The sequence below is a fragment of the Alexandromys fortis genome, unplaced genomic scaffold (genome assembly GCF_014885135.2).
Source record: "Alexandromys fortis isolate MF-2015 unplaced genomic scaffold, M_Fortis_MF-2015_v1.1 scaffold_16, whole genome shotgun sequence".
Taxonomy (NCBI): Eukaryota; Metazoa; Chordata; class Mammalia; order Rodentia; family Cricetidae; genus Alexandromys; species Alexandromys fortis.
In genome coordinates this window covers 2,904,352-2,927,768 of record NW_026067893.1, presented here as the reverse complement: position 1 = coordinate 2,927,768, position 23,417 = coordinate 2,904,352, and the positions used below count along the sequence as shown (strand labels likewise).

General features: G+C 43.1%; 1 protein-coding gene across 3 annotated transcripts in view; it reads left to right on the top strand.

Moving 5' to 3' along the window:
* Atrnl1 (attractin like 1) overlaps nt 1-23,417 on the top strand; it is a 503,194-nt gene that overhangs the window by 405,526 nt on the left and 74,251 nt on the right. For all 3 annotated transcript variants that reach the window (XM_050147216.1, XM_050147226.1, XM_050147253.1), the window contains exon 28: nt 15,680-15,794. In XM_050147216.1, coding sequence (XP_050003173.1) covers nt 15,680-15,794 — 115 coding nt within the window. The remainder of the gene's footprint in view (nt 1-15,679; nt 15,795-23,417) is intronic.

The window sequence follows — 23,417 nt, the reverse complement described above, 5'->3', positions numbered from 1 at the left end:
ATAAGGCAAAATTCTCTGTAATTTTCTTTTTTTGCTAGGTCTTTAAATAGTTTATGTGTCAGGGTGATTGTGGTTTCATTAAAAGAATTAGGCAATGTTCCTTAAATCCCTATTTTGCAGAGTGATTTGAGAATATTTAGCATTAACTCTTCTTTGAAAGTTTGGTTGAATTTTATGCTAGTCAGTCTGGCCCTAGGCTTTTTATGGTTTGGAAAATTTTAATTATTGCCTATAATTTCACTAGCGGTTAGAGGTCTATATAAATTGCTTATCTGGTCTTTGAGAGTGGTAGGTTGTGTATTAATTTCCTTTTGGTTTCCAATTTGGTAAAATACAGATTTTTAAATTATGTCCTTTTATGAGTCTCCTGATTTCCTTGATGGTTATTGGGATGTCCCTCTTTTTGTCTCTAATTTTATTGGTATAGATCTTTTCTCTCTTTTATTTAATTTGTTCATGGATTTATCAATCTTACTGTTTTCTTCAAAGAACCAGTTCTTTATTTCATTGATTCTTTGTCCTATTTGTTATTTTTATGTTATTGCCTTCAGCCCAAGCTTGATCAATTTGTGCTCTCTGCTCCCTTTGACTGCTCTGTTCCTGACATCTCAGGTATGTTGTTGAGTTGTTGATATGAGATATCTCTACATTTTTTTTAAATGTAGGCCTTTAGTACTATGAACTTGCCTCTTAGATCCACCTTCATTGTGTCCAGTAGGTTTGGTGTGCTATATTTTTATTTTCATTCACTTCTAAAAAGTTTTTAATTTTCTTCCTAATTTCTGTCTTGTCCCTTCTGTCACTCAGTAGTGAGTTACTTGGTTGGAGCTCATGTACTTTCTTTCCTTTTTGTTGTTGCTGATATCTATTTTTCATCCATGGTGGTCACACAAGATGCACAGTGTTATTTCTATTTTCTTATGTCTGTTAAGACTTCCTTTATGTCCAAGTATGTGATCAGTTTTGGAGAAAGTTCCATGAGCTACTAAGAAGAAAGTCTAATTGTGCGTGATTGTGTGAGATGCTCTATAGATGTTGCCAGGTTCATGATATTTGTGACATTATTTAACTCTGACATTTGCTCTGTGTAGTTTTGGTGTGGATGACCTGTCTATTGGTAAGAGTTGGTATACTTGGTGCCCTAGTGTTTAGTACATAAATGTTAATATTTTTAATGTCTTCTAGGTAGATTTTTCTTTGATGAGGATGTAGTATCCTTCCCTATCTCTTCTGATTAGTTTTTCTTTGACATCTATTTTGACAGGTATTAAAATGACTGCACCAACTTGCTTCCTAGATCCAGTTCCTTGAGGCTGGCTAAGTCCCTTTCTCAGCCAATGAGAATTTTTCTTCACAATCTTGAACACTGTAGAAGTACTGGGGTGTGCTACCTCCTTGGGACTGAGCATCTCATCTTCACAGCTCACTGCACAGCCCTTCTGCAGAGAGCCTGCCTCTTCCCATGTTGTATAGCCCCACCCTAGGGGAAGACTTCTTCCACAGGGCAGCTGAAAGGCCTTCTGAAGACCTGTCAACTCAGACACAGGCCTCTGCATTGCGGGTGGTCTGCCCTCTGTCAGCCTTCATCCTTCATCCTTCACAGATGCTGTTCCTAGGGCTGCTTGCCTATAAGCCTTCTTCACACATCTCAAAGAGTCAGAATCTGTTGCCTTGGCAACCTCACATCCAACATAGCCTGTGCCTACCTTCTTAGAAGCAATTACAAGGATTTCCAAGTTTATTAATGCTATTAATTGTAGGATGATCACAAAATTCATAATTAAGCAAATTTCTCTGCTGACTTTTGCCATTTTATCCAATACTTTTGCTTATTTCTCAGATGTTTCAGTCGACATTTCAGTATTATGTCAACATGGTCGTTTCCTAAACAGTGGAAGAGGATAGCGGGCAGGCAGTGTTGCCTGGCTACTCTAGCAGAGCTTAGTTTGTGAATAGGAACTGTGTTGGTTCCCTGAGGTTGCCGTGAAAAATTACCACAAACCTGTGTGTGGCTTAAAACAACAGTTCTCTGGGACAGAAGCCTGAAATTAAGATGTTGGCAGAATGTCCTGAAGGCGAATGGACACTTTGCCTCTTTCCTGGCTATGGTAGTTGACTTCCAGCAGTCTGTGGTTGTTCTTTTCGGATGGACTCCTTTTTCTTCACGTGACATCTATGGGGCCCTTCCTCTTAAAAGCGTGCCAGGTCTATCCTACTCTGCCATGATTCTTTGATTAATCCTAATTAATTACATCTGAGAGGTCTTTGCATTGGTTGTTGTGAGAAGATATATAAGAGGAAAATGTATTTGGCTCACAGTTTCAGATGTCTCAGTCCATTTTGGCTGGCCTCATTGCCATGTCCAGTGGTGAAGCCCGAGACCACAGCCAGGAGCATGTGGTGGAGCTCATCTGGGTGCCACAAAAGCCAGGGAGTCAGGAGGGAAAATAGGCCCTTTAAGGGATACCCTAGTGACCTCCTTCTTCCAGCTAGGCCCACTTTATGAAGTTTCCCACACTGCTTAGCAGCCTGTTGAGCCATAAATTTATCAGTGAGCTAAACTACAAAGCTTTAAGCCATAGGATTTAATGACTTTACAAAGGCCTTATCTCTGGGGGTCAATACTTCAGCTCTGAGGCTGGGGTCAAGCAGTTTTGAGATCTAAACTGTTAAAACATATTTCCAAACAAGGGAACATACTAAGATTCTGATGGTTTTGAATTTAGGAGGAGAGATTTAATTCATCACAGACCAAAGAAGAAACATTCAAGATTTACTTCCTTTGTGATACCTGTATTTATGCTGTTGGTATCTTACTTGTGCTATTAGGCTCTTTAAAGAAAGCACACTGATCCAGATGTGTGCAGTGAGCCACGCCCAATGACAGAAAGATCCTTGAGGATTAATCAATTTAGATAATTACTATCACCGAGAGAGAGAGAGAGAGAGAGAGAGAGAGAGAGAGAGAGAGAGAGAGAGATTCTAAAGCAGCAGAGTTAAAACTGGGGCAAGGATCATTACACAGGCTCTGACCATTAATTTTTAGTCATACTAAAAACAGAAATTTGAGATTAAAGAAAAGAGCTTTGGAGAGAGATTCTGTTCACTCTTCTTTGCTTTCCAGTACAAGTCGTGATGAGGCTCTGGTGTGTGCATGGTGAAGTCATGCGAGGTAAAGCCCCAAAGGAGTGTTGCGTAAATATATTTAGTTTTGACGTATAAAGATTCCACACACTTCAGGTCATGAGCAAGCATGAAAATGCTGTCTTATGGATTCAACTGAGCATGGGTATGTCCTGTGTGCCTACGGGGAACACCGTGGCCCTTTAGAGCATGGGTATGTCCTGTGTGTCTACGAGAGAACACCGTGGCCTTTTAGAAGCAGAAAAGAACCCTCTGCCTCTGTTTTCTCTCATCACTCATTCCTATCTCAACCCAAGGATATCTTCATATACATTATATATATTAATATGTATGTCTATCCATGTACATATGTACACACATGGATATTTGTATATATAATAGAGAGAGTGACAGGGAGAGGTATTAAGAACACACCTAAAAAGCCATTTCTGAGCATACCCACACAAACTGTTCCCCTCCCTGCTGTGTAACCAGGAACATTCTCGTAGCCTGTGTGTCTCTAACAGCCTATACCGCAGGATGTTTTAATATTTGCATTCATTTCTGATCATCTTCTCTACCGTAGAGTAATGTCTGAACTTGGGATTCACTCTCTACTGTAACTCAGACACTAGAATACTGGTCGCGTTCTTTGAGACCAAGTTAAAGTCTATAAAAGCACCCAGGAAAGTTAAGAAGAAACTTTCATACATAAAGCTCCTGGCTCCCCTGCCATAGTTCACCAAACCAAAGTCAAAGGAGGGAAATAGAGTTCGTGAGATTGACCCAGATGAAACTGCTGATATTCAACTAATTTTGACTAAAAAAAATGCATTTGTAAATTATTCAATCTATTATAAAAAAATTAAAACCTGAGGCCAGCCACTTTTACTTATTCATGTAATACCTTTTATAACCCCCAGTATAACCTCACAAGTTAGGTTTTATAATCTCTCTTTTCTGTATGAAGAACTTGAGGCACAGAAAAGTTAAATAATATACCTAAGATCACATCTGATTTAAACCTAAGTTTGATTCATGTGCAAAATTCGTTTGCATCCAATGAAATCTTCTAGACATTATAGTATGAATGTTTCCAAATTCTGTTGTTCAGGTCTTGAAATCAAAAACTCTAATCTGCTCTAAGATCTCAAGGGCAAGGGGTCATTACAGATCCTGGTCCCTGTGCTTGGGAATGCTGAAGCTAGGCAGCACTTGGAGTGAAGTTGGCAGGAATAGCCATACACAGCAACGGGAGAGATGCGCATGGAGAATGCGTCCTTGAGAAGACCGTTTCAGTCTGTGCAGCGCCATCCTCCTCACTGGCAATGGCACAGGGCTCACTTGCCTTTATATCAAGAACACGTAAGCAGCAAGCAGGATGGTGGTGGTAGCTCCTGCGCAGGGTGGAGGGGACAACGGAAGGCAGGTCGCTCTCGTGCCTCTCTGTCCTTGCAGCGTGCAGTGAAAACTGCTCTCCATAAAGCTAACCATGGGCATCAAGTATTAAATTCTATTTATTTTTTACAGTCTAGATGAGAAGCAAAGAAATGGTTGTTGATTTTACACTCTTTCTTTAATGCTCCAAATAGTGCGGCTGTGGTCCTTGAAGGGTTAATGTTCGAGTTTCTAGGGGAACCTTCATCCAGAATGGCTCACTCTCTCCATCCAGGCGAGTTTTACTCTGCGGTGCTGATGCGCGTTTCTGTACAAGTTAAATAAGCTCTTTCATTCAGAATTTTGACCATGTTCTTCTTACTTATAATAGGTTGTGATTGCTGTAATAATCATAGCAGAAAGTCATTTATTATGCTGGATCTATTAACATTTGATTCCTCATTAAGAATATTGCCAAATCTGCACTTTGATTCTTTCTGCTGACACCTAAGTTTTCACAGTGCTTCTTGATTTACTTTTATAGTGGAAGTTTCAGAAGTAAATGTTTTCATTTAATGTATATTAAGCTTAACGGGTTTCACTGGGACGCAGTGATTCCTGAGGGGGTTTGTAATGTCACTTTGGTAAGGTCTGTACATCTTGATACACTGGCCAGGCCCCCTCCCAGTGTCTCACCTCTCTCCCAGTAGACGGCCATTACCCCAGCCCTGGCCAAGAAGAGTTGGAGGGAACTGATAAGGGGCCTGGATTTCTTAAAGTAGCCTGGCTTCTTCTCTATTTGATTTTTCAAGACAGGTTTCTCTGTGGTTTTGGAGCCTGTCCTAGAACTAGCTCTTGTAGACAGGCTGGCCTTGACCTCACAGAGACCCACCTGCCTCTGCCTCCCGAGTCCTGGAATTAAAGGCGTGTGCCACCGCCATCTGGCAGTCAAGAAAAGTATTCATCTCCTGTCTCTTATCTCTCTCTACAGGACAATTCCTAGTATGCATTCTTGGGACTTCTAGCAATTTCTTAGACAAGCCGTCTGCATTGCACCCCTTTGTTCAGATTTTCCCCTCTTGCAGGAATCCCCACACTTCCTTGCTTTTCAGGCTGTCTCTTGGTCATCCTTCTGTTCCCCCTCCACTCCCGCATTCAAGGCTCCTTACATACGTACTGCACATTCCCCTGGTACCATAGCCTAGCTACAGTCAGCTGTGAGGGGTGCTGGCCGCACCCCATCCAACACTACTCCAGTGCCTCCTCTTTATCTTTTAAATAGAATATCCTGGCAGCTGTGTTCCTAAGGTAGCATTTTGCGTTCATGACATAATATGCTTTGGAATAGACCAGTCTGAGAAACCGCAGCATGATCTTAATTTAACTTTCTTGTTGCTGTCTATTAATCTGCCCCATCTTGAGGTTCTCTTCGTATCTTCCCACAAGATGCAGCTCTTTGCCTTGCATACAATTTTGAAAAGAGTGAAGTAAACATGTAAGCCTGCACTCATTCATGAGCACCCTCTTACTGTGTATGTCAGAGTAAACATGTAAGCTTGCACGCATTCATGAGCACCCACTTACTGTGTATGTCAGACACCGCCTAGGTCTGGTTTGTGCAGCACATGAGGCCCACAGATGGGAGCCCTGATCAGAGTGGACCCTCTGTGGATACACAGGACCCTCAGCAGCAGGGCTGATGTGTAGCACGTGAGGTGTTGGCGTCGGGTGTGTGCCTTCTCACGACAGAATTCTAGCACTAAACTTTTTAAGTCACTCATTGAAGCCATTAACAAATTCCTAAACCATCACTTTGGCCTCAGAAAGCTTCCTTTTGAGTTGCTGGAGCAGAGAGCTGGTGGGTGCTGTTTTCAAGCTAGCTGATTCTCTTCATCTGTGGATAGCCTCATCAGTTCCTCCAGTCCTTGTCAAAGCACTATGCATAAGCCTCCTTCAACTTCATCTTACCCACCAGACGTCTGAGACAAGAGAAGTGGGCTGACCAAGCTCACACTTGGATCAGAGAACCGCCGGAACCCAGAGCACTGGCTCCTGGTTTTGTCTCTCAGCCCCAGCACAACTCCCATTGGTCTCTGAAAGAAAAGTGACCTACTCCACTGAGATAAAGTGCGAAGGTCCCGGAGTAGCCCAGGATGGCCTGCTAGTTACCTGAAGGTAGAAAGGGTTAAACTGGGGCTTTAGAATGGACGGCACTGGCTTCTGGTCTAGGCAGGCAGGCAGCACAGTGAAGGCCCAGCCCTGTGCCCCAGTAAGGGGGGGGGTGACTGATGTGGCTGGTACACAGGGTCTCATTCAGAACCGTTTGCACGGCCAGAATAGATGGTCTCCTTTTCAGACTCTCACATGAAGCATGGTGGTTAAATTGCTTTTGTGCGGAGATCCTGAGAAGACTATGGATTATTAAAATTCTACTAAAGGCAATTCTTTCATAGATAATCCATGTCAAGTGTTTGAAAAATGCTACCCGGAATCAATTTTTAAAGACGACCTGTTCCAAACCGCCTGCTCCCAGCATTCATAGTATTAGCCGATTCAGACAGAGCACGAGGTGGCCCTGCCGCGTTTTCCTGCTGGCACCTAAACTCCTCGGAGGAACTGGCAGGAAAGCGTCTGCTCTCACAACTGAGCCTCCTCACCCCCACGGCCCTGCCGTGTAGACTAGGACAGATTGCGGGTGTGTGTGTCTCTAATAAGAACAGAGACACAGGGAGATGTTTTCTCAAAGGAAAATGCTTGGTGTGGTGTGAAACTCGGTGACAGTCAGGTCCTTCGGAGCCTCCAGCCCGTTCTGTGAATTTTGGGTTGTTTTTTATTCTTTTACCTGTTCCCTCAGACAGTCCTTTACTCCCTCTGAACTGACGTCTAGAATGGTTTGGCCTTGTTTCCTAGGGTGTTCCATTAGCCCAGTTTATTTTGTTACTGTGAGTTCTCCTACTGTCTCAGGCCAGCCAATGTAATTTTTTTTCATTTATCATTTCGTGTAGAGGGAAAGTCAGTCAGTAAAGAGTGTGGTTTTCAGCCTCACTCTTTACTCAAGACTGACAGTGAAATCCGAGAATCTGATCTTGGCATCTGGAACCCTGGGACTTGCTGATCCTATGGAATCCAACATATTTGATTAGCCATGAATCTAGCTACTGCACTGGCTTAATTCAAGGCTCAGTAAATTCATTAAATTTTATTAATGTGACTAAAAACTAAATTTTCTATCTATCTAAGCAATCATTAAGCTGCAAATACCAAACTGTTCATATTTATAGATAGTCTGCATTAAACACTGCAGACGTGAAATCCCAGGCTGATTAATGTGCAGTTGTTTGCTTTTCTAATAATTCACCCATAGATCAGATTGGTATTTGTGAATACTGTCAGACTATTCTCTCCCTGTCAAAACACTCATTACTGCTGACAGCTATAACATATCCACATTAATCCTTAATTCCTTGATTCAATTTTCTAATTGCTTTTTTGGCATGCGATGGTGGCCATTCAGGTCCATGTGATCTATTCATCATACCGTATGAGAATGTTCTTTAAGTTACAACGGCCATTAAATGTGCCTGAACAGGAAAAAGCATTAGCAAGCACTGGAAATTTTAAATTTCATGATACTTAGGCATAGTACTAGGTACTGCTATGTCAGATCTTCTAGAGTTTATGCATAAATCATATACATCATAGTCACAATTTATTAAAGAGAAAAGGGACCCTAAAGGTCACTTGGCCTACTGGTTCACTTTGCATTTGGGGAAAGTGACTTGGGAACACACAGACAACGGCAAAGCTGACCCTGGGATTTGCTTATTCTTAATGCTCATTGTGTGTTTTTGTGATTGTGTGGATGTGTGTGTATGGAAGGGTTGTTTGTGTGGGGGGGGTGTTATTGTATGAGGGGGTGTTTGTGAAGGGTATTTGTGTGTGTTTCTGTGTGTGTTTATGGGAGGAGTGTTTTGGTGTGTTTGTGAGAGAGAGCATGTGTGTTTGTATGTCTGGGTGAGTATGTTTGTGTGGGTGAGGATGTCTGTGTGGGGGTGTTTGGGGGTTGTTTTGTGGCTGTGTGTGTGTGTTTCTTGTGTATTTTGATATGCTTTTTTCCTTTGCTATTTATTTTTGGTTTGTTTGTTTCAATTTGTTTGCCTAATTTTTTGGTTTGGTTGGTTGGTTTGATCTGTTTTTTTTTTTTTTTCTAAAAAGAGAGCGAAAGAGGGGTTAGAGTTTGGTGGGTGAGGAGATGGGGAATTCTAAAAGAATTTGTGGACAGGAAAAAGTATGATTAGAGTCTATTGTATGAATAAAACTTTCATTAAAATCTTTAAATAATAAAAAAATTATAACTAAAATAATGTAGGGAATTCTCAAAGGATTAATTAAGATATTTTTAAGATAAATGAGCAGAGATATAGATATACACACACATAAATCCTCAGTTGGTTTCTGCTCCTCAAAGCCAACTGACAGGATAAGAGAAACCTTGAATTTTGAAAAATGTACTCTTAATAAATTGTATATTTAGAACATAGAGTAGCCTGATTTCGTGGCTAGAATTTCAATTAAGAACTTAATATACTCAAATCCTGATCTGCCCTGCCTGCCCGTTTTAGGTGGCAGTATCAGCTGACCTCTCCGAATCGTTTCTTTGTCTCTGTAATAGGAAATGGCCCTTTCTCCTAGTAAGCTTGCTGCAGTTATACGTAACAATGCATTCGATGCTTAGCTGCACACAGTACCTACCGTGCCCAGCCCACGTTTGTAGTTGTCACTTTATTGTCCCTCTCGAGCCATTCATTGGATACTGTCCTGCCGTGCTACTGGCCGACTGCTACCCTGTGACGAGCTTGCTTGCTCATACCTTCCTCCTTTACTCCTATGGTATCCACCGCAGCAGATGACAGACAAGGCAAAGACCAGCACAGGCCTGCCCTGCCCGGAACCTCATGGACACCAGCATATACTTCAATACCTGTAACAAAAGACTGAGAGACAAGCTCCCCAAGTCAGCGAGGTGCTTGGGCATTTCAAAGAGAGGAGTAACTACAGGAGCTAAGTGAAGAATAAGAAACTCGACTTAGGCGTTTCATCAGTGCTGGTGCACATCCATGACCCCCAGCACTGGGGAATCTCAAGCAGGAAGACCATGACTTCCAGGCCAGCCTATATTTCAGCAAGACACTGTCAAAAAAAAAAAAAAAAAAGACTTGGATCCATGGTAAAGAATTAATATTGCAGGTTCAGGGCCATAGTTTGATCCACAGGCCCATGGCAGGATAAAATGAAAGATGGAAAGAGGGAAGAACGAGACACACAGAGGGAGAGAACAATGAAGGATCTGTTCTTCAAGAGCTTGACAAGTGGGGCAGAGAAACCACCATCTTCCTAACCAGAGGTCAGTAGCGGGGAACGCACTGAAAAGGGAGTCGCGGGTCCCTCAGACCAGGGGCAGCAGCATGGTTAGGGGACGCTTGATGTGGCCTTGAGGGATGTCGACCATGAAAGTAACCACTGTAGGGACGACGTCCTGGATCACAGAAAGATGGTGGGCTAAGATGGGCCATTCTGGAACGTATACAGGAGTTGAGGAATAGCCCTCACGTCGACAGAGGTTTACAGATGGACCGGCGTTGTGACAGAATGCCCGGGAATACCATTCTGTGCTACAGACCGCACGTGGCAGCATCCCGGTCCTTTCTGACCCACAGACATCCTCTGTTGGTTGGCAAGTATTTTAAAATGTATTACACACACTTCTAGCTCCAATCACCATCTTACTGGGCTGGTGTGAGAACATCAGATATCCTATAAATCCGGGCCACCATGCCATACAGGACTTCCAGAGATGGCCTTGCTGGGGATTCTAGCAGGCAAAATCTTTAGCTAGCTTTGCCCTTTGGCATGTTCTAAGCCTGCAAGGGTAGTTTTCAAGATGGACCTGTAAGTAAAAGGCATATTTGACCGGTACGCTAAAATAACCAGACCAGCTCAAAACAACAGATGTAATTTAATAATTGAAAAAATGGGAAACTCATGCTACCCCCGTTTATCTACCTGGCTCCAGGTGGCCACAGCCAAGCCAGATGTGATTGGCTGAGCTTTCCTATCATCTCCCCCTTTTGTCTAAACAAGATCGAACCAAACCCAATACAACTATATACAATAGGAACATATACCAAATATAAAATTACAAGCAATAAACAATATTAAGCGAGAAACACATAACAAAAGTTTTACTAAGCATTTTATTTCAAGGAGTCTAAATAATGTATTGAAATTAAGTTTAGCTAAATCATGAGGAGGGTAACAATAATTATCTAATCTTCAACTCCATCAAAGATCTGAGTAGAGAAGTAATATTACTTGAGTAAACAGGAAGTACAATCAAGAAACTTCCAAAATGTTCAACAAATGACAGAGACAACTGACTACCTGGGCAATCACCCAAAGTCTCATTTGCAATGTTGAGGCAACCAACTTTGGCTAAGGCCTAACTTAACTGACATACCATTATCAAAGGCAAGAAACTTTTCAGAACTATCTTACCCTGTCTTGGCAGGATATGACAGTCCTGTTTTATCCATTTACGGATACTCTGAATCTCTGTCAGTGGTTGAGGTATGGGCTTTTCTTTGCCCAAAGGCCAGTCCTGTCAAGAAGAAGACAAGCTCCAAGTGGAATGTCTTTGGTGCTCAAAAATCTCTGGGGAATAGATCGGTGTTGTCAGGAGCAATTGTGTCTTACTACCACAGAACTCTAAATTAGCTTAAATGCCATTTTCTATAGCTCTTTCAAGGGGCTGAAGATTATACTATCTATACTGAATATAATCTCTATGAAACTAAAGAACCTCATTAGCCTAACTATAAATATGACAGACATAGATGACTATTGATCTATAATTTTCAGTACCTATCTAACTTAAAGACTAAGAGAATAAACAACTTGCAATAAATGAGGACAATGACCTCTAAATGTAAACAATGTATGTCATTACATAAACAATATATAAGTATCTTAATCAGAGGTGAAAATCTAAGTTCTACATCCAGAACAGATTCAAGACTGCTGCCTGAGATGATCAAGACTCACAGGATACTCCAGTCAGGACTTGATGATCATTCTAAATTTTCTTTAGGTCCCCATAAGATTATCAGTGCCCCCAACTAGCAGGAAGTAGCCTGAAATACTACACCCACATTCCCAACAAATGGACTATGGATATTTTCCTTTTTTATTTTTCTTAAAGAGGGGGAAGTGGTGCAGGAAAATTGTCTGTATTCTGTCAATCATGTATTTTAATAAAATGCTGATTGGCCAGGCAGGAAGTATAGGCGGGTCAACCAGAGAGGAAGTTGAGGCGGGGAGATGAGAACAGGAGAATGCTAGGAAGGAAGAAGCCCATTCCTCCCAGTCCAGCCCAGACCACTGAGAAGCAAGATGTAACCTACCCGGCTGAAAGGTATCTAGCCATGTGGCTAACATAGATAAAAAAATAATGGGTTAATATAAGCTACAAGAGCTAATAAAAAAGACTGAGCTAATGGACCAATCCGTTTATAAGTTATGTAGACCTGTGTGTGATTTTCTTTGGGACTTGCCAGCCCTCATATTACATGGACCCCTCCTCAAATGGCAGGCAGTCTCACTTTAAGAACCTGCTGTGGTTTAAGATTTACCTTGACACTATTTGTGATTCCAGAAGCTTCTCTGGTAATTTGTTTTTAATAGCTAAATAAGACTGGGACGGCTTTACCATAACACTTATGACCCGTCATAATGGCGATGTGAAAGTCAGTTCTGTAGTTTGAAAAACCTCCTGCAAACCTAACAGTTCTGTGTGGGTGTTGCGTGCCGGGTACTTCTGAAACTAGGGCTGCTCTTTACCTCACAGTTGGAGCTTTCGGCAGCAAACAGGAAAAGGTCTTCAAGTCCCAGCAGCCCAGTGCGGCAGGCAACAGACCTGAGCCTTGTCTCCTCCCAGGGCAGACGTGGAGGATCCACGATAAATTGCAGGACTCTGTGAGCCTGTTATGTCATTGGGAAGGGACTGTGATTCACGGTTTATCAAAAAAAATGAGAAACCCCAGGGTATCCAGAATATTATATTGTGTAGCATGTTGCCACCTCCTTTTGTAAAATTCAAATGTTATTTAGTGTTTCCGTTTTTTTCAACATTTAAAAGCCCACATTTAAACTGATATTTGTCACAAATTCTTTCACAATAATTTTTAATTATGTGAATTCCTTCCAGAAGTGTCAAAGAACTGGCTAGTAACTAATATTTTAAACATAATGAATAATTCATGTTTTGCTAATATCCTCCTATGAAAATTATTAGAGCTAAATATAGACCAAGTTGTATGGCAATTTGGTTTTAAAATAGAATTATAATCTCCTTTTACAGAGCTTACCAACACAAAGAGGTTTTTAAAGTGCATTTTACATGATCCCAGCAGAACCGAGAGTGAGAACATTAGTCTAGAATGGTTCTGCGACTAGGTCTTCTCATACAATCCCCGTTCCATGGTCGGGCTCCTCACACCCTAGTCCTCCATTGCAGGGTCTCTGAAGTTCAGAGAGTTAGGTGATTAGGCTCTGTTCCACCAGAAACTTGCAGCTAGGTTTACAGTTTGCTATTTTTTTTTCAGTTGATGGTTTGGACATTTACTGTTGTTCCTGTGGTGTAGAAAGTGGGAAGATGGCCTGGCCACAAGACCCGTTAATGAATTCCCAAACCATGTATTTCCTAATCCCCACCCCAAACCAAACTACTTCTCATAAATCTTTAGTCCCATCCAAATTCTGCTGTTCTAGTTCTGCAATCAGATTTTTAGGTGACGTTGGATACACAAATGTGTTAGTTGTTCCACTCAGAGCCAGAGAACACAGGAACAAAGATAACATTATCCATTGCTACCTCTCATCAGTTTTTCTTATCTACAGTGAAGGAGATTTTAATATTTCTAATAAGTTACTGTCATTTAAATCTGGAATTCATTTACATTCACTGCGTGTATTTTAGCAAATTGACCTTTACATATATTTTGCATCTATTAAATTAAAATACATTTCAGTTGCCTAGAAATATGGTTGGGAAATTCATGGTGCTTTTTCTGTTAGTGTTGCCGTATGACAAGCCTATTCTCTAAATATTTACATCACTGGATAATATCTATGTATTTATGCTAATTCTAACTTAACATTTTCAAAACTTAATCTGTTAAATTAAATGTAAACTTTTAAAGTATCAGCCCGTAGATCTTGTAACTTGGTGGAAGCCAAACAATATGGCCGCTCGCATTATCCTGAATATTTAAAGCCCTCTGCTTCCCAGCCTGACCACTTCCACCTTTATATTGAAAACTTCCAAAATATATCTAGAGGAGAAAATTTTAAATAAGAGATTTATGTTGCTATAAAAGGAGAAATACTTTATAACCACATAAAACCGTTGTAACCGGGAACTCGGTCTAAGTTTTACATAAAAGGGAACATATTTTATCTTTAATGGCTCATTAAGCCTTCTGGAAATGGCAACATTCTAGAATATTCTAGGTGAATGACTACATATGTCTATATTTCTTCAAAAGTTCAAATATCTTAAGTAGAAAAAAAATCTGAATAAATCATTTATTCTAATAATTAAAGGTATTTTTGTTGTTCTATTTAATTTTGTCTTTGTGCAGAAATGCCTCTGACATCCTGCTGTCTCCCACCTGTAATTCCTCAAATAAAGTAGCCCAATCTGTGACTCCTAGGCCAAGATGAAAACCTTGATGTCTCAAAAGTCTCATTATTTATTTTTAAGCTCCAAATATGTATATATTGTGTGTAAGTAGGAAAGGGGTTAGTGTGCAGGCGTGTGTCTATATAGTAGTGTGTGTATATGGAGAGCGTGTGTGTCTGTAAATGGGTCATAGGCTACTGTTGAGAACACAGACTCCAGAGGTAGCTACCTGAGCTACATGCCAGGCCTCTACTTCTTCCAAGCTGTAGAGAGTTTATACTTGCTCCTTGACTTCCTGGGAGGTGGGAGCAAACATTTTTCCACTCCAGATAGGAAACCAAGAGCTTCCCCGCCCCCAACATTTCTACCCGTCTAGTTTAGAGGACCAGTGAGTTACTAGATTACTCATAGGAGTGCAGAGAGGTCAGCTGGCCAGGGTTCCCCCCAACACCCATACTGCTTGTGTCCTTGGGGAGAGGCTTGTGAAAATTGTCTGTTTCAGGCGCTTCCTGAAACTTCTAAGTCTCCATTACTTTCTGAATCTTTATAGCCTCCTATGATGTTTTAATTTGGAGGAAATATCTACATAAGAACCCTCTTCAATATTCTCCTCTTTAGGAATCATTTAAGACTTAACCCAGATAATATATATATATGAGTCTGTGAAGCATCTAATTCATCGTAAGACATTACTGAATGTCGTCATTATCAGTTTTTAGCATATTTGCCTTATTTCTGCCCTGATATTTATACAAGTGTATTATTGCTGGACAGTTATTACGTGTGTGTTTCACGAAGGTAATTTTAAAGGCATGCCAATTTATATATGTAAATCTCACTTTTATATGGAATTCTCTTTAGTCATATACACAGAGACAAAGGGCAGAGATGTGGTCACTAGGTCAGGTAGGGGTGGAGAAGACAACATAGGGCGGTGGCTGTAAACCTCGCTTGACGAGGTGGCTGAACCTAGATACCTGTCGTAAGCAGGAGGGCTGATGTGATGATCTCACGTTGTTTGCCGACACCATGCCGCTCGTGTAGGCTTCGCGTAGTGATGGCTCTTCACTTGACCTTAGCGGTAATGTCGCTTCTGTTTGGTGTATTAAATGTGCATACATGGAAGTAACTTTCAAAAAGTAGCTGCGCCAATAGGATATTTGGGATTGCGATCACTTAATTAGATAAACCAGGTTATGTGGCACATGGATGGTGAGAAATATTGGGGAAGACGCTTACCTTTGGGCTGTACCAGCTGCCATATTGTGGTGAAATGTACTCACATCGTCACGTGAGGGATAAGCTCACGTCCACACTGTGCCAGCACTGGGTATCGCCCGACAGCCAAGAGCGCTCACTGACTGAGGGACAGAGGAAACGCAGCAGAAATCAGCCATGCCGTGTCACCTGTACCAACTTACCGTGGGTTTTCTTTTCCAGGGCGCACCTAAGCCAATAGCCATAGAACCCTGTGCTGGGAACAGAGCCGCTGTCCTGACGGTGTTTCTCTGTCTGCCGAGAGGATCGTCGGGCGCCCCACCCCCTGGGCAGTCAGGTATGACACATGCGCCAACTGGAGCTATGCAAACTTGATTGAGACAGTTTCTGATTCAGAACGTGGTAATGAAATCCTATTAGCGCATAAGCTGTCACACGAACACGTACATTCTGTGCTTTGGCATTCCCCAGTGTTTCCCATGTACGCGTCTGTTGATGCCTGTGTACTTGTGCAGTGTAGTGTAATCCAGTTGCTGTAAGGACACTCGCTAGCAAGGAAACAAGTTCTTGATGCTTTGGGCCGGCTTCTTTTCCCTGGTATGTATGGCTTATAGGAAGCCAGTTGAGAGCTATGATGAAAGCTTTGCATCCATGATGTGGAACCAACCCAGGGGAGTGTGTATGACTCAAGGGCACCGGGAGACAAGAGCTCGTTGCAGACACCTCCGTGTGAGTGGGATCTGTTGTCCCCCAGCCCAGACAAGTGGGCTGATAGGCTAGTCGCTCTCTTTCCTGCAGATGAGCACATTGGGTCCTGTTCTGAGTCACCCTTTCGTCCCTGAAAAGTATGTTTTGGCTTCGGAGCTGATTGTAAGTATGGTCTTGTGGTTTCCTCCTAGCTGGGATGCCCTCCATCCCGCAGACACAGTGGATGTGAATGTAATCGGTAGTCGGGTCACGTGCCACACTCGCCTCTCTGTTTACATGTGAGAGTCCATCGACCCAAATTACTTTGCTTATATTCTGATTGTCTTTTCTGGTCAGCTCTTCATGGAATGGATGGTTCTGAGAGCAAGGGAGATTCCAGAGCTGTCTCCTCAGTTCCTTTATACATTAAACAAAGTGCCAGGGTCCTGGCAGTGTCCGGGCTGCAATGGAATACTTACCTTCTTACTTATCTTTGCTCACTCCCCGACTTAACTTTGACCTTGACATGGTTTGTGTGTATCCCCCCAAAATGGAAACTACACACCTTACACCTTTTAAGCTCCAAGTATCCGTGCTGCAAAACTACACCGTGTGAACAGTTCCCAGCAGCCACTTACAACACTCTTGAGGTCATCTTAGTGCAAGAATTTCTCAACAGTAAATGTTTATTCAAGAGAGAGAGAGAGAGAGAGATCCAGGTGGGTGGATTTGTTTCTGAGCTCTGCCCAGGTGCACAGCATGCAGAAGGCGGAACGGTTTGACACTGGTCAGATGAGATGGATATTTATTTATAGGGCTGTGCCCAGCTAATGGAAGCATTGTTTTAGAGCTGGAATGAATTCCAAAACAAATACTTCAGTAATGAAAACGAGCCAAGGTGACATACACCAAGGCTCCTCTCAATCATTGACAAGATGACTCACTGATGGGGAGAAAGTCCAGGCAGCTGCCAATATCCCGTCCGTCCCTTTAACCTTTGGAGTCCTCTTTGACTGATTCCCAAAGGCCCCATAGCTGTGTGGACCGTTGCTGCGGCCGCTTTCCTCACAGGAGGCACTGTGGTTCCTTGTGATAATGCTGCTTTCGCGGTTTTATTTACACGGTGCTCTCCCTGTTTTTCACGTTTGATCCCCATGGCAAGGCTGTGAAGAAGGTGATACAGAGCTCCAAGTCTGCAAGTGGGAGGCGTTAGGTGTAGAAAGCTCTGTGTTTCTATGCCCAAGGAATAATTGGATTGGGGAAGGCAAAGGTAGCGAGCAAAGAGAAAATATTGTGGCTAGCATCCCACCTGTAGCAGAGAGCCTGCTTCTTCATCACTAACAGCCCACATCTTTGTGAGTTGGAGCATTTGAATTGACAACGATGGTGTCGACAGGATGGTGGATAGGGTGATGGCTGATTGACAGGTACGAAGGAAGCCAAGTAAAGATGTCAGTGGGGGACTCAAAAGGTGCTGGAATAGATTCATCCATTATGTCCATTAAAAAATTCAACTTTGCTGGAGCATTGATTTTTTTTTGAATCAGTAAAATGTTTGGTGTAGTAGAATAACAGTCTCGTGGGTGTGCTGGAATGTAGCCCGGGTGCCTTCAGGACAGTCACCTTTCTCTGACCTGTTCTTGCCCATTCCGCACACCAGTGTGGAGGGTGGCCCTTCCTCCCAAATCCAGCCAGACTGTCATGGACCCTCTCCATGAAAGCAGTCACACACACACATGCATGCACACACACACACACACACACACACACACACACACACCACTGAATCTTCTTTGGTTTTGTCCAGATCCTTTCTCAGAACTGCATTTAGCACTTGGTGATGCGTGTCCATCTATCCTGCAGGGGCAGCTGGTGATCCTATGGGACTCCAATGTGCTTTGCCTCCTTCTACTAATAATTTCCATAATATTTAATGGGTAGCGCGGTGCCCTTTTTTTTTTTTTTTTTGCATCTGTCTTGAAAATGTGAACTGCCTTTGGCCTTCATCTAATCCGAGATCCAAAGAAAAGCTGCACATTTGACCTCTGGACTACTCAGGCGCTCATCATTTTCTTGGTATTATCTGTTCACGTTTTGTTAAACTTACAAAGTAATGGGTTCCAGTGGGACATTTCTATACAAATATGACGTCATTCAACTTTGTTCTCATTTGCCCTCCGCAGGGTACTCTTTCCACCCCACCCCTCTCCGATCCCCTTCTCCTGCTCTCCCCACATAGATTCTGTTCTCCTTTCTTGACACCCCCTCTTTAGACTTCTTTCTAATCTGCCAGTTTTTTAGTGTGTGAGAGTGTGTGTGTATCTGTATAATGTCTGTGTGTGTGTCTATGTTTGACTGTGTGTATGCTTATGTATGTCTCTTATATGTATGTGTGTTGTTTATATATAATGTACTTAAGTGCTCATGAGTAATTCTCCCCTTAGGTGGCGCAGAAGTTAAACATAAGGTGTTAAATGGTTTTGTGTTTGTTTGTTTTGGGTGTCTGTAGAGTTAGACTAATCGGGTACCTGACTCATCCAGCAAACCTGCTGCATCACGTGTGTTTGCTGCGCACATGCCTGCCAAGCACACCAGGCTCTGAGATTACTGATCAGTACTGTGGTCATGTGTTCACCACGCAGCCACTTTCTCTCCTTGTCTCACGGTTGCTACAGAACCTGTGTTCCCATGAAAGCTGCACACTTAAGTCACTCTGCTGTGTGACACTAAACCACGCTTGTCTCTGATCTCTCAGACAGTCCTGTCCCCAGCATTTTAGAGCCACACTAGGGCGAAATGTGGGCAAAGCCAGTGGACCTCTTGAGAAGCCAAACTGAGAGATAATGAGCACTGACTCTCTGATGGAAGACTCTGGATGCCACAGTTCACGAATTCTTCCTAATGAGAGGCAGATTAACGTTCCTCGCTGGAGCAGTGTGCTTCCGCTAAAATCAAAGTTTTACTGTGACCCAGTCTCATGGATTATCGACGTGTATATGTGGTAGCAGGATGCACGCACAGCACAGTGCATGTGTGAGGTAAAATGACAGCCTGGGGTTTCCTCTTTCCTTCTACCTTTATGTAGCTAATTGTCTCTGTGATTTGTTGCATAACATTATTTCCCTTCTCAGATCTTCGATGTGGTTGAAGACTATATAAATGTAGTTACTTTCCTCTTATGACTTGGCCAAGTTATTTATTACACAAGACTTAAGCTAGTTAGAATAGGATATTTGTACTTATTGTATATAATTTCATAGTAGGTTTAGAACTCTCTTACTTAAACAAAAGGGGGAGGTGTTGCAGGAGCTCCTTCCGTTCCTTCAGCCAATAGCCACTGAGATGCCAGTCCACTGGGGCGTGGTCTCTCTCCCTTTAAAAAAGCAGCCACTTCCCTTCGCCCGTGTTCTCTCTCTCTCTCTCTCTCTCTCTCTCTCTCTCTCTCTCTCTCTCTCTCTCTGGCTTCTCTCTTTCTTCCAGCTCCGTTTCCGGCGACTAGGCTCCCTCCTAATTGCACAGAGGGCTGTTGTCTGGGATGGTGATCTGTAAGTTTTTCCCCCTTAAATAAATAACCATTCTATTAATCATAATTCCAAACTGGTGTGGGATTGTTTGTGACTTACGCCTTCAGTCCAGCGTGAACACAGTTTGCCAGGCAAGGACAGCGGCATATCAGGCCGTCTCCTCAGCCTCTGAGGGATTTCTGACCTTAACAAGGCAGATACTGCTGGGATGTCTGAGACTGTGACGTCTCACTTTTAGTTTAGACATTTGGGCAAGATGATGAGACATTTTACAATAATCTACAAGTATTGCATGAAGTTTACAGTGATATTCTAGCCACAGTGTCATTGATGTATCTCCTGTTAAAACAATGACAAAGAGACCTCTAAGTTAGAAGAAGAAAAGAGAACTAACTATTCTGGGCCAGCCATTGCATTAGATACACACATGCTTGCACACCCATGCGCATGCACGTCCACACAAAGTATGTACACATACATACCACGCACACACATACACAAACTTGCTTACTGTTTCCAGTCCCTTTGTGAAGCTGCCGTGACTCAGCTTTTTACTTGAATCCCCACAGAGATTAAATGACTTGACCAGACTCAGTTCAGCTAACAAATGAATTTAGAGCCAGAAGTCAAACCCAGAGTTTTCTGCTCCTCAGCTATGTGGGGCTTCTAAATGTAGCCCTGAGTCCTGAAAAAAAAAAAAAACAAAAAAAAAAAAACAAGGAAGCAGGCAAACTTAAATCTAGTCAAGAACGTCATGGAGGGTCTGTGCTAACCAGTGGGCCTAAGAGATCAAGCCGGGTTCGTTGGTCTTTGCTGGTGATTTCACCGCAGAAATTGGATCAGATGCAAACATGTGCTGCAATGCCTTCCATGCTGGGACAGGCTCTGTGTGTGCTGACAACAAGGATGTCTAGCTGCAGGAGAGGAACCCAGCACGTGAACTATGATGGCGGAGCTACTGGCTGGCTGTGTCATTTACGTGCGTCTGGGCCATATTCTGCAGATTCACACGCCCACTCTAGACGGACTGGACAGCTCTACTACGAACTGTCCATTTGGTCTTGTAGCATGTACTTCCGGTTCCCCATGACCAACGAGGACTCTTTATTTCCCCGTGTACCTCTTGCCAGTGAAAAAAGTTGATTAGCTTCTGTCCAAGTCAGAGTCTCTTACTGTGAGGCAAAGCAACTTGGAGAGGACAGGGATTGTTTCAGGTCACCTCCGTCACTGAGGGAAGTCGAGGCCAGACTGGAGCAAGATCTAAAGCAGACCATGGAGGATGCTGCTTACTGGCGGGTTTCCCCTGCCTTCTTTCTTGTACCGTGCAGGACTAGGGGCACAGAGATGGCACCACCCACAGTGGGCTTGGTGCTCCTACATCAGTTGCTATTCAAGCAAATACCCCATAGGCTTGCTTACAGGCAGTTGGTGAGGTATAATTCTAGCTTGTAGCAAGTTGACGGAAAAAAAAAACTTAGCACAGTGTCACTTTTAAATTTGTGTGTGCATGTGTGTGCATGTGCGTGTGTGTATGTAAAACCTGCTGAATCCATTTAGTGTTGTTTATGTCTATGTTTTTAGGACTGACCACTTGGGATTGGACCAGATGGGGGTTCATCTCTGAGTAAGACTGCTTCTCTCCCTCAGCAGCCATTAGCTGCCTTGTGAGATTTCTCCCTCCATGGCGGCATGTCAGTTGCTGCTGTCATTGTCCCGGTCTTGTGCAGGCAATCGTAATGTTGAGAGTCCTTGAGTGCAGCGTTGTCTCTGTCATTAGAGAACAGACAGCTGGAGCTCTGGCTCTTTTGTCCTTCTGCAGTCTCCTCCACGATATCCCCTGGGCTTTAGGTGCAGGGATTGTAGATGTTTGCCTTGGAGCTTGGCACCCATGGTTGGTTGTTCTCTAAGTTTTGACCTCTTACAGATTCTGTAACGGTCTCATCTGCCGCAAAAGAAAGGTGCCTTCTTGATAAGGGGTGGGAGCTACTGTTCTCCGTGGAAATACGGACAAGTGTTGAGGATGTGGTAAGATAGTCTACTGTTTAGGAAGGTGGCGCTAGTCAGCTCTTCTCCAGTTAGTTAGGGCTACAGAGCCAGAGGTGCATCCCCTCCTATTGAGAGGGCTGTAAGTCCAATTGAACAGCTGTTGGTCTCTCTCCAGATGTAAGCGCTACTATCATGCCTCTGGGGCATCCTGTCTTGCTGGTCACTGTGACCAGCATCTCAGCTGAGGAACACTGTTGCTTTTCTCCTTGCCAGCTTGCAGAGTGTCTGTGATACTGTGAGAGCGAGTCCTCCAGGAGAGGCTCCTGGGTCAGATCCCGCTCAGCTGCTGCAAGTACTGTATCCAAAGCACACAGTGCCTTCAGCAAGGGGGCCTTACTTCCAGAAGGCAACCGAGGACAATGGCAGTAGCCTGGGTTGTCTTGAAAGTCTCTTGGACCCCATAAACAACTTGAAAGTCTTCTCGTGCCCGATTCTTGGGCATTTTTAAATATAGTCTATAGCTCTTGAAGAAGTAGCATCATCTCAAGTATAATAATTTAATTCAAACATGTAAATGTGTAATATTTAATTTTGTGAGAACATGTAATAATGCAATTTCGCTGGCTTTCTAAAGCATCCTCCATGTTGTGATTCCCCCCCACCTACCCACTACTCCCAGCTAAAGCTCTCCCTCTCCCCATTCCCCATCATATCACCCATGCCCTGCTCCTTTCTAGAGCCCCACCCCCACCCCATGGTCATGGTCCCTTGTTACTTCCCTGGTCTCTGTGGTTATTCCAGATTATATAGTCACATTTAAAGTTTGGGAGCTAGAAACCATCAAGAGAGAACATGAGGCATTTGTCTCTCTGGGTCTGGGTTTCCTCCCTCAGTAGAGTGTTCTCTAGTTCCATCCGTTCTGTACGCTTCATGATTTTACTTTCTTCCCAGCTGAATGGTATTTCATAGCATATATGCGACACATCTTCATTATCCACCCATCAGCTGAAGGACATTTAGGTTGTCTCTGTTTCCTGCTTTGTGAGTGTGCAGCCATGAACATGGCTGAGTGAGCATCTCTGGAGGTGGAGATGCTGGGTCTCGGCGACACACCCTGTCCTCTCAAACCAGTCCTCCAGTTTCCCTTCTCTAGACGTCTGGGAGGGGAGGAGTTTCTGCCACTGCTTCTTCACACTCGTAGAGATGCTTCTGTTGATCGTCTTAGCACTCTGTAGTAGCGGGGGCAGAAGGAAGAACTAGGACTACTAAATAGAATGCATTGTAAAAATCCAGCAGGTTAGTTGCTTTTATGCTCAAATCCAGTGTTGCTCAGAGCCAGCATTTGAGTCTGCACAGAAAAAGTGTGGTTTAATAAATGACAGAATGAGGCGGAGAACCCAGGAAGGTAATTAAATAAGAGCAAATGTCTAAAATTGTTGTTGTTAATAAATATTACTCTGTCTCCAAGAATGCTTGATATTCCAATGACCCAAACCCCACTGCAGGAATAGTTCTCGCCTCTCTGCAGAGCTCTGGCTGTTGTGAATCTACTTGCCGCTTCTACTCACTCGGGAGTGTTTAGGACTATCTGCGGTGTGCTTGGGAAGGCTGCAACCTTTGCAGATGTAAACATGACACAAATAATCATGCAGATAAACCCATAATTTAAAAATTTGCAAAGTGCAATGAACAAAAGGTGTGGAGGTGGAATTACAGAGATGTCTGATTGCTAAGCCTGCTGTTTTGTAGAGTGGTCACGGAGT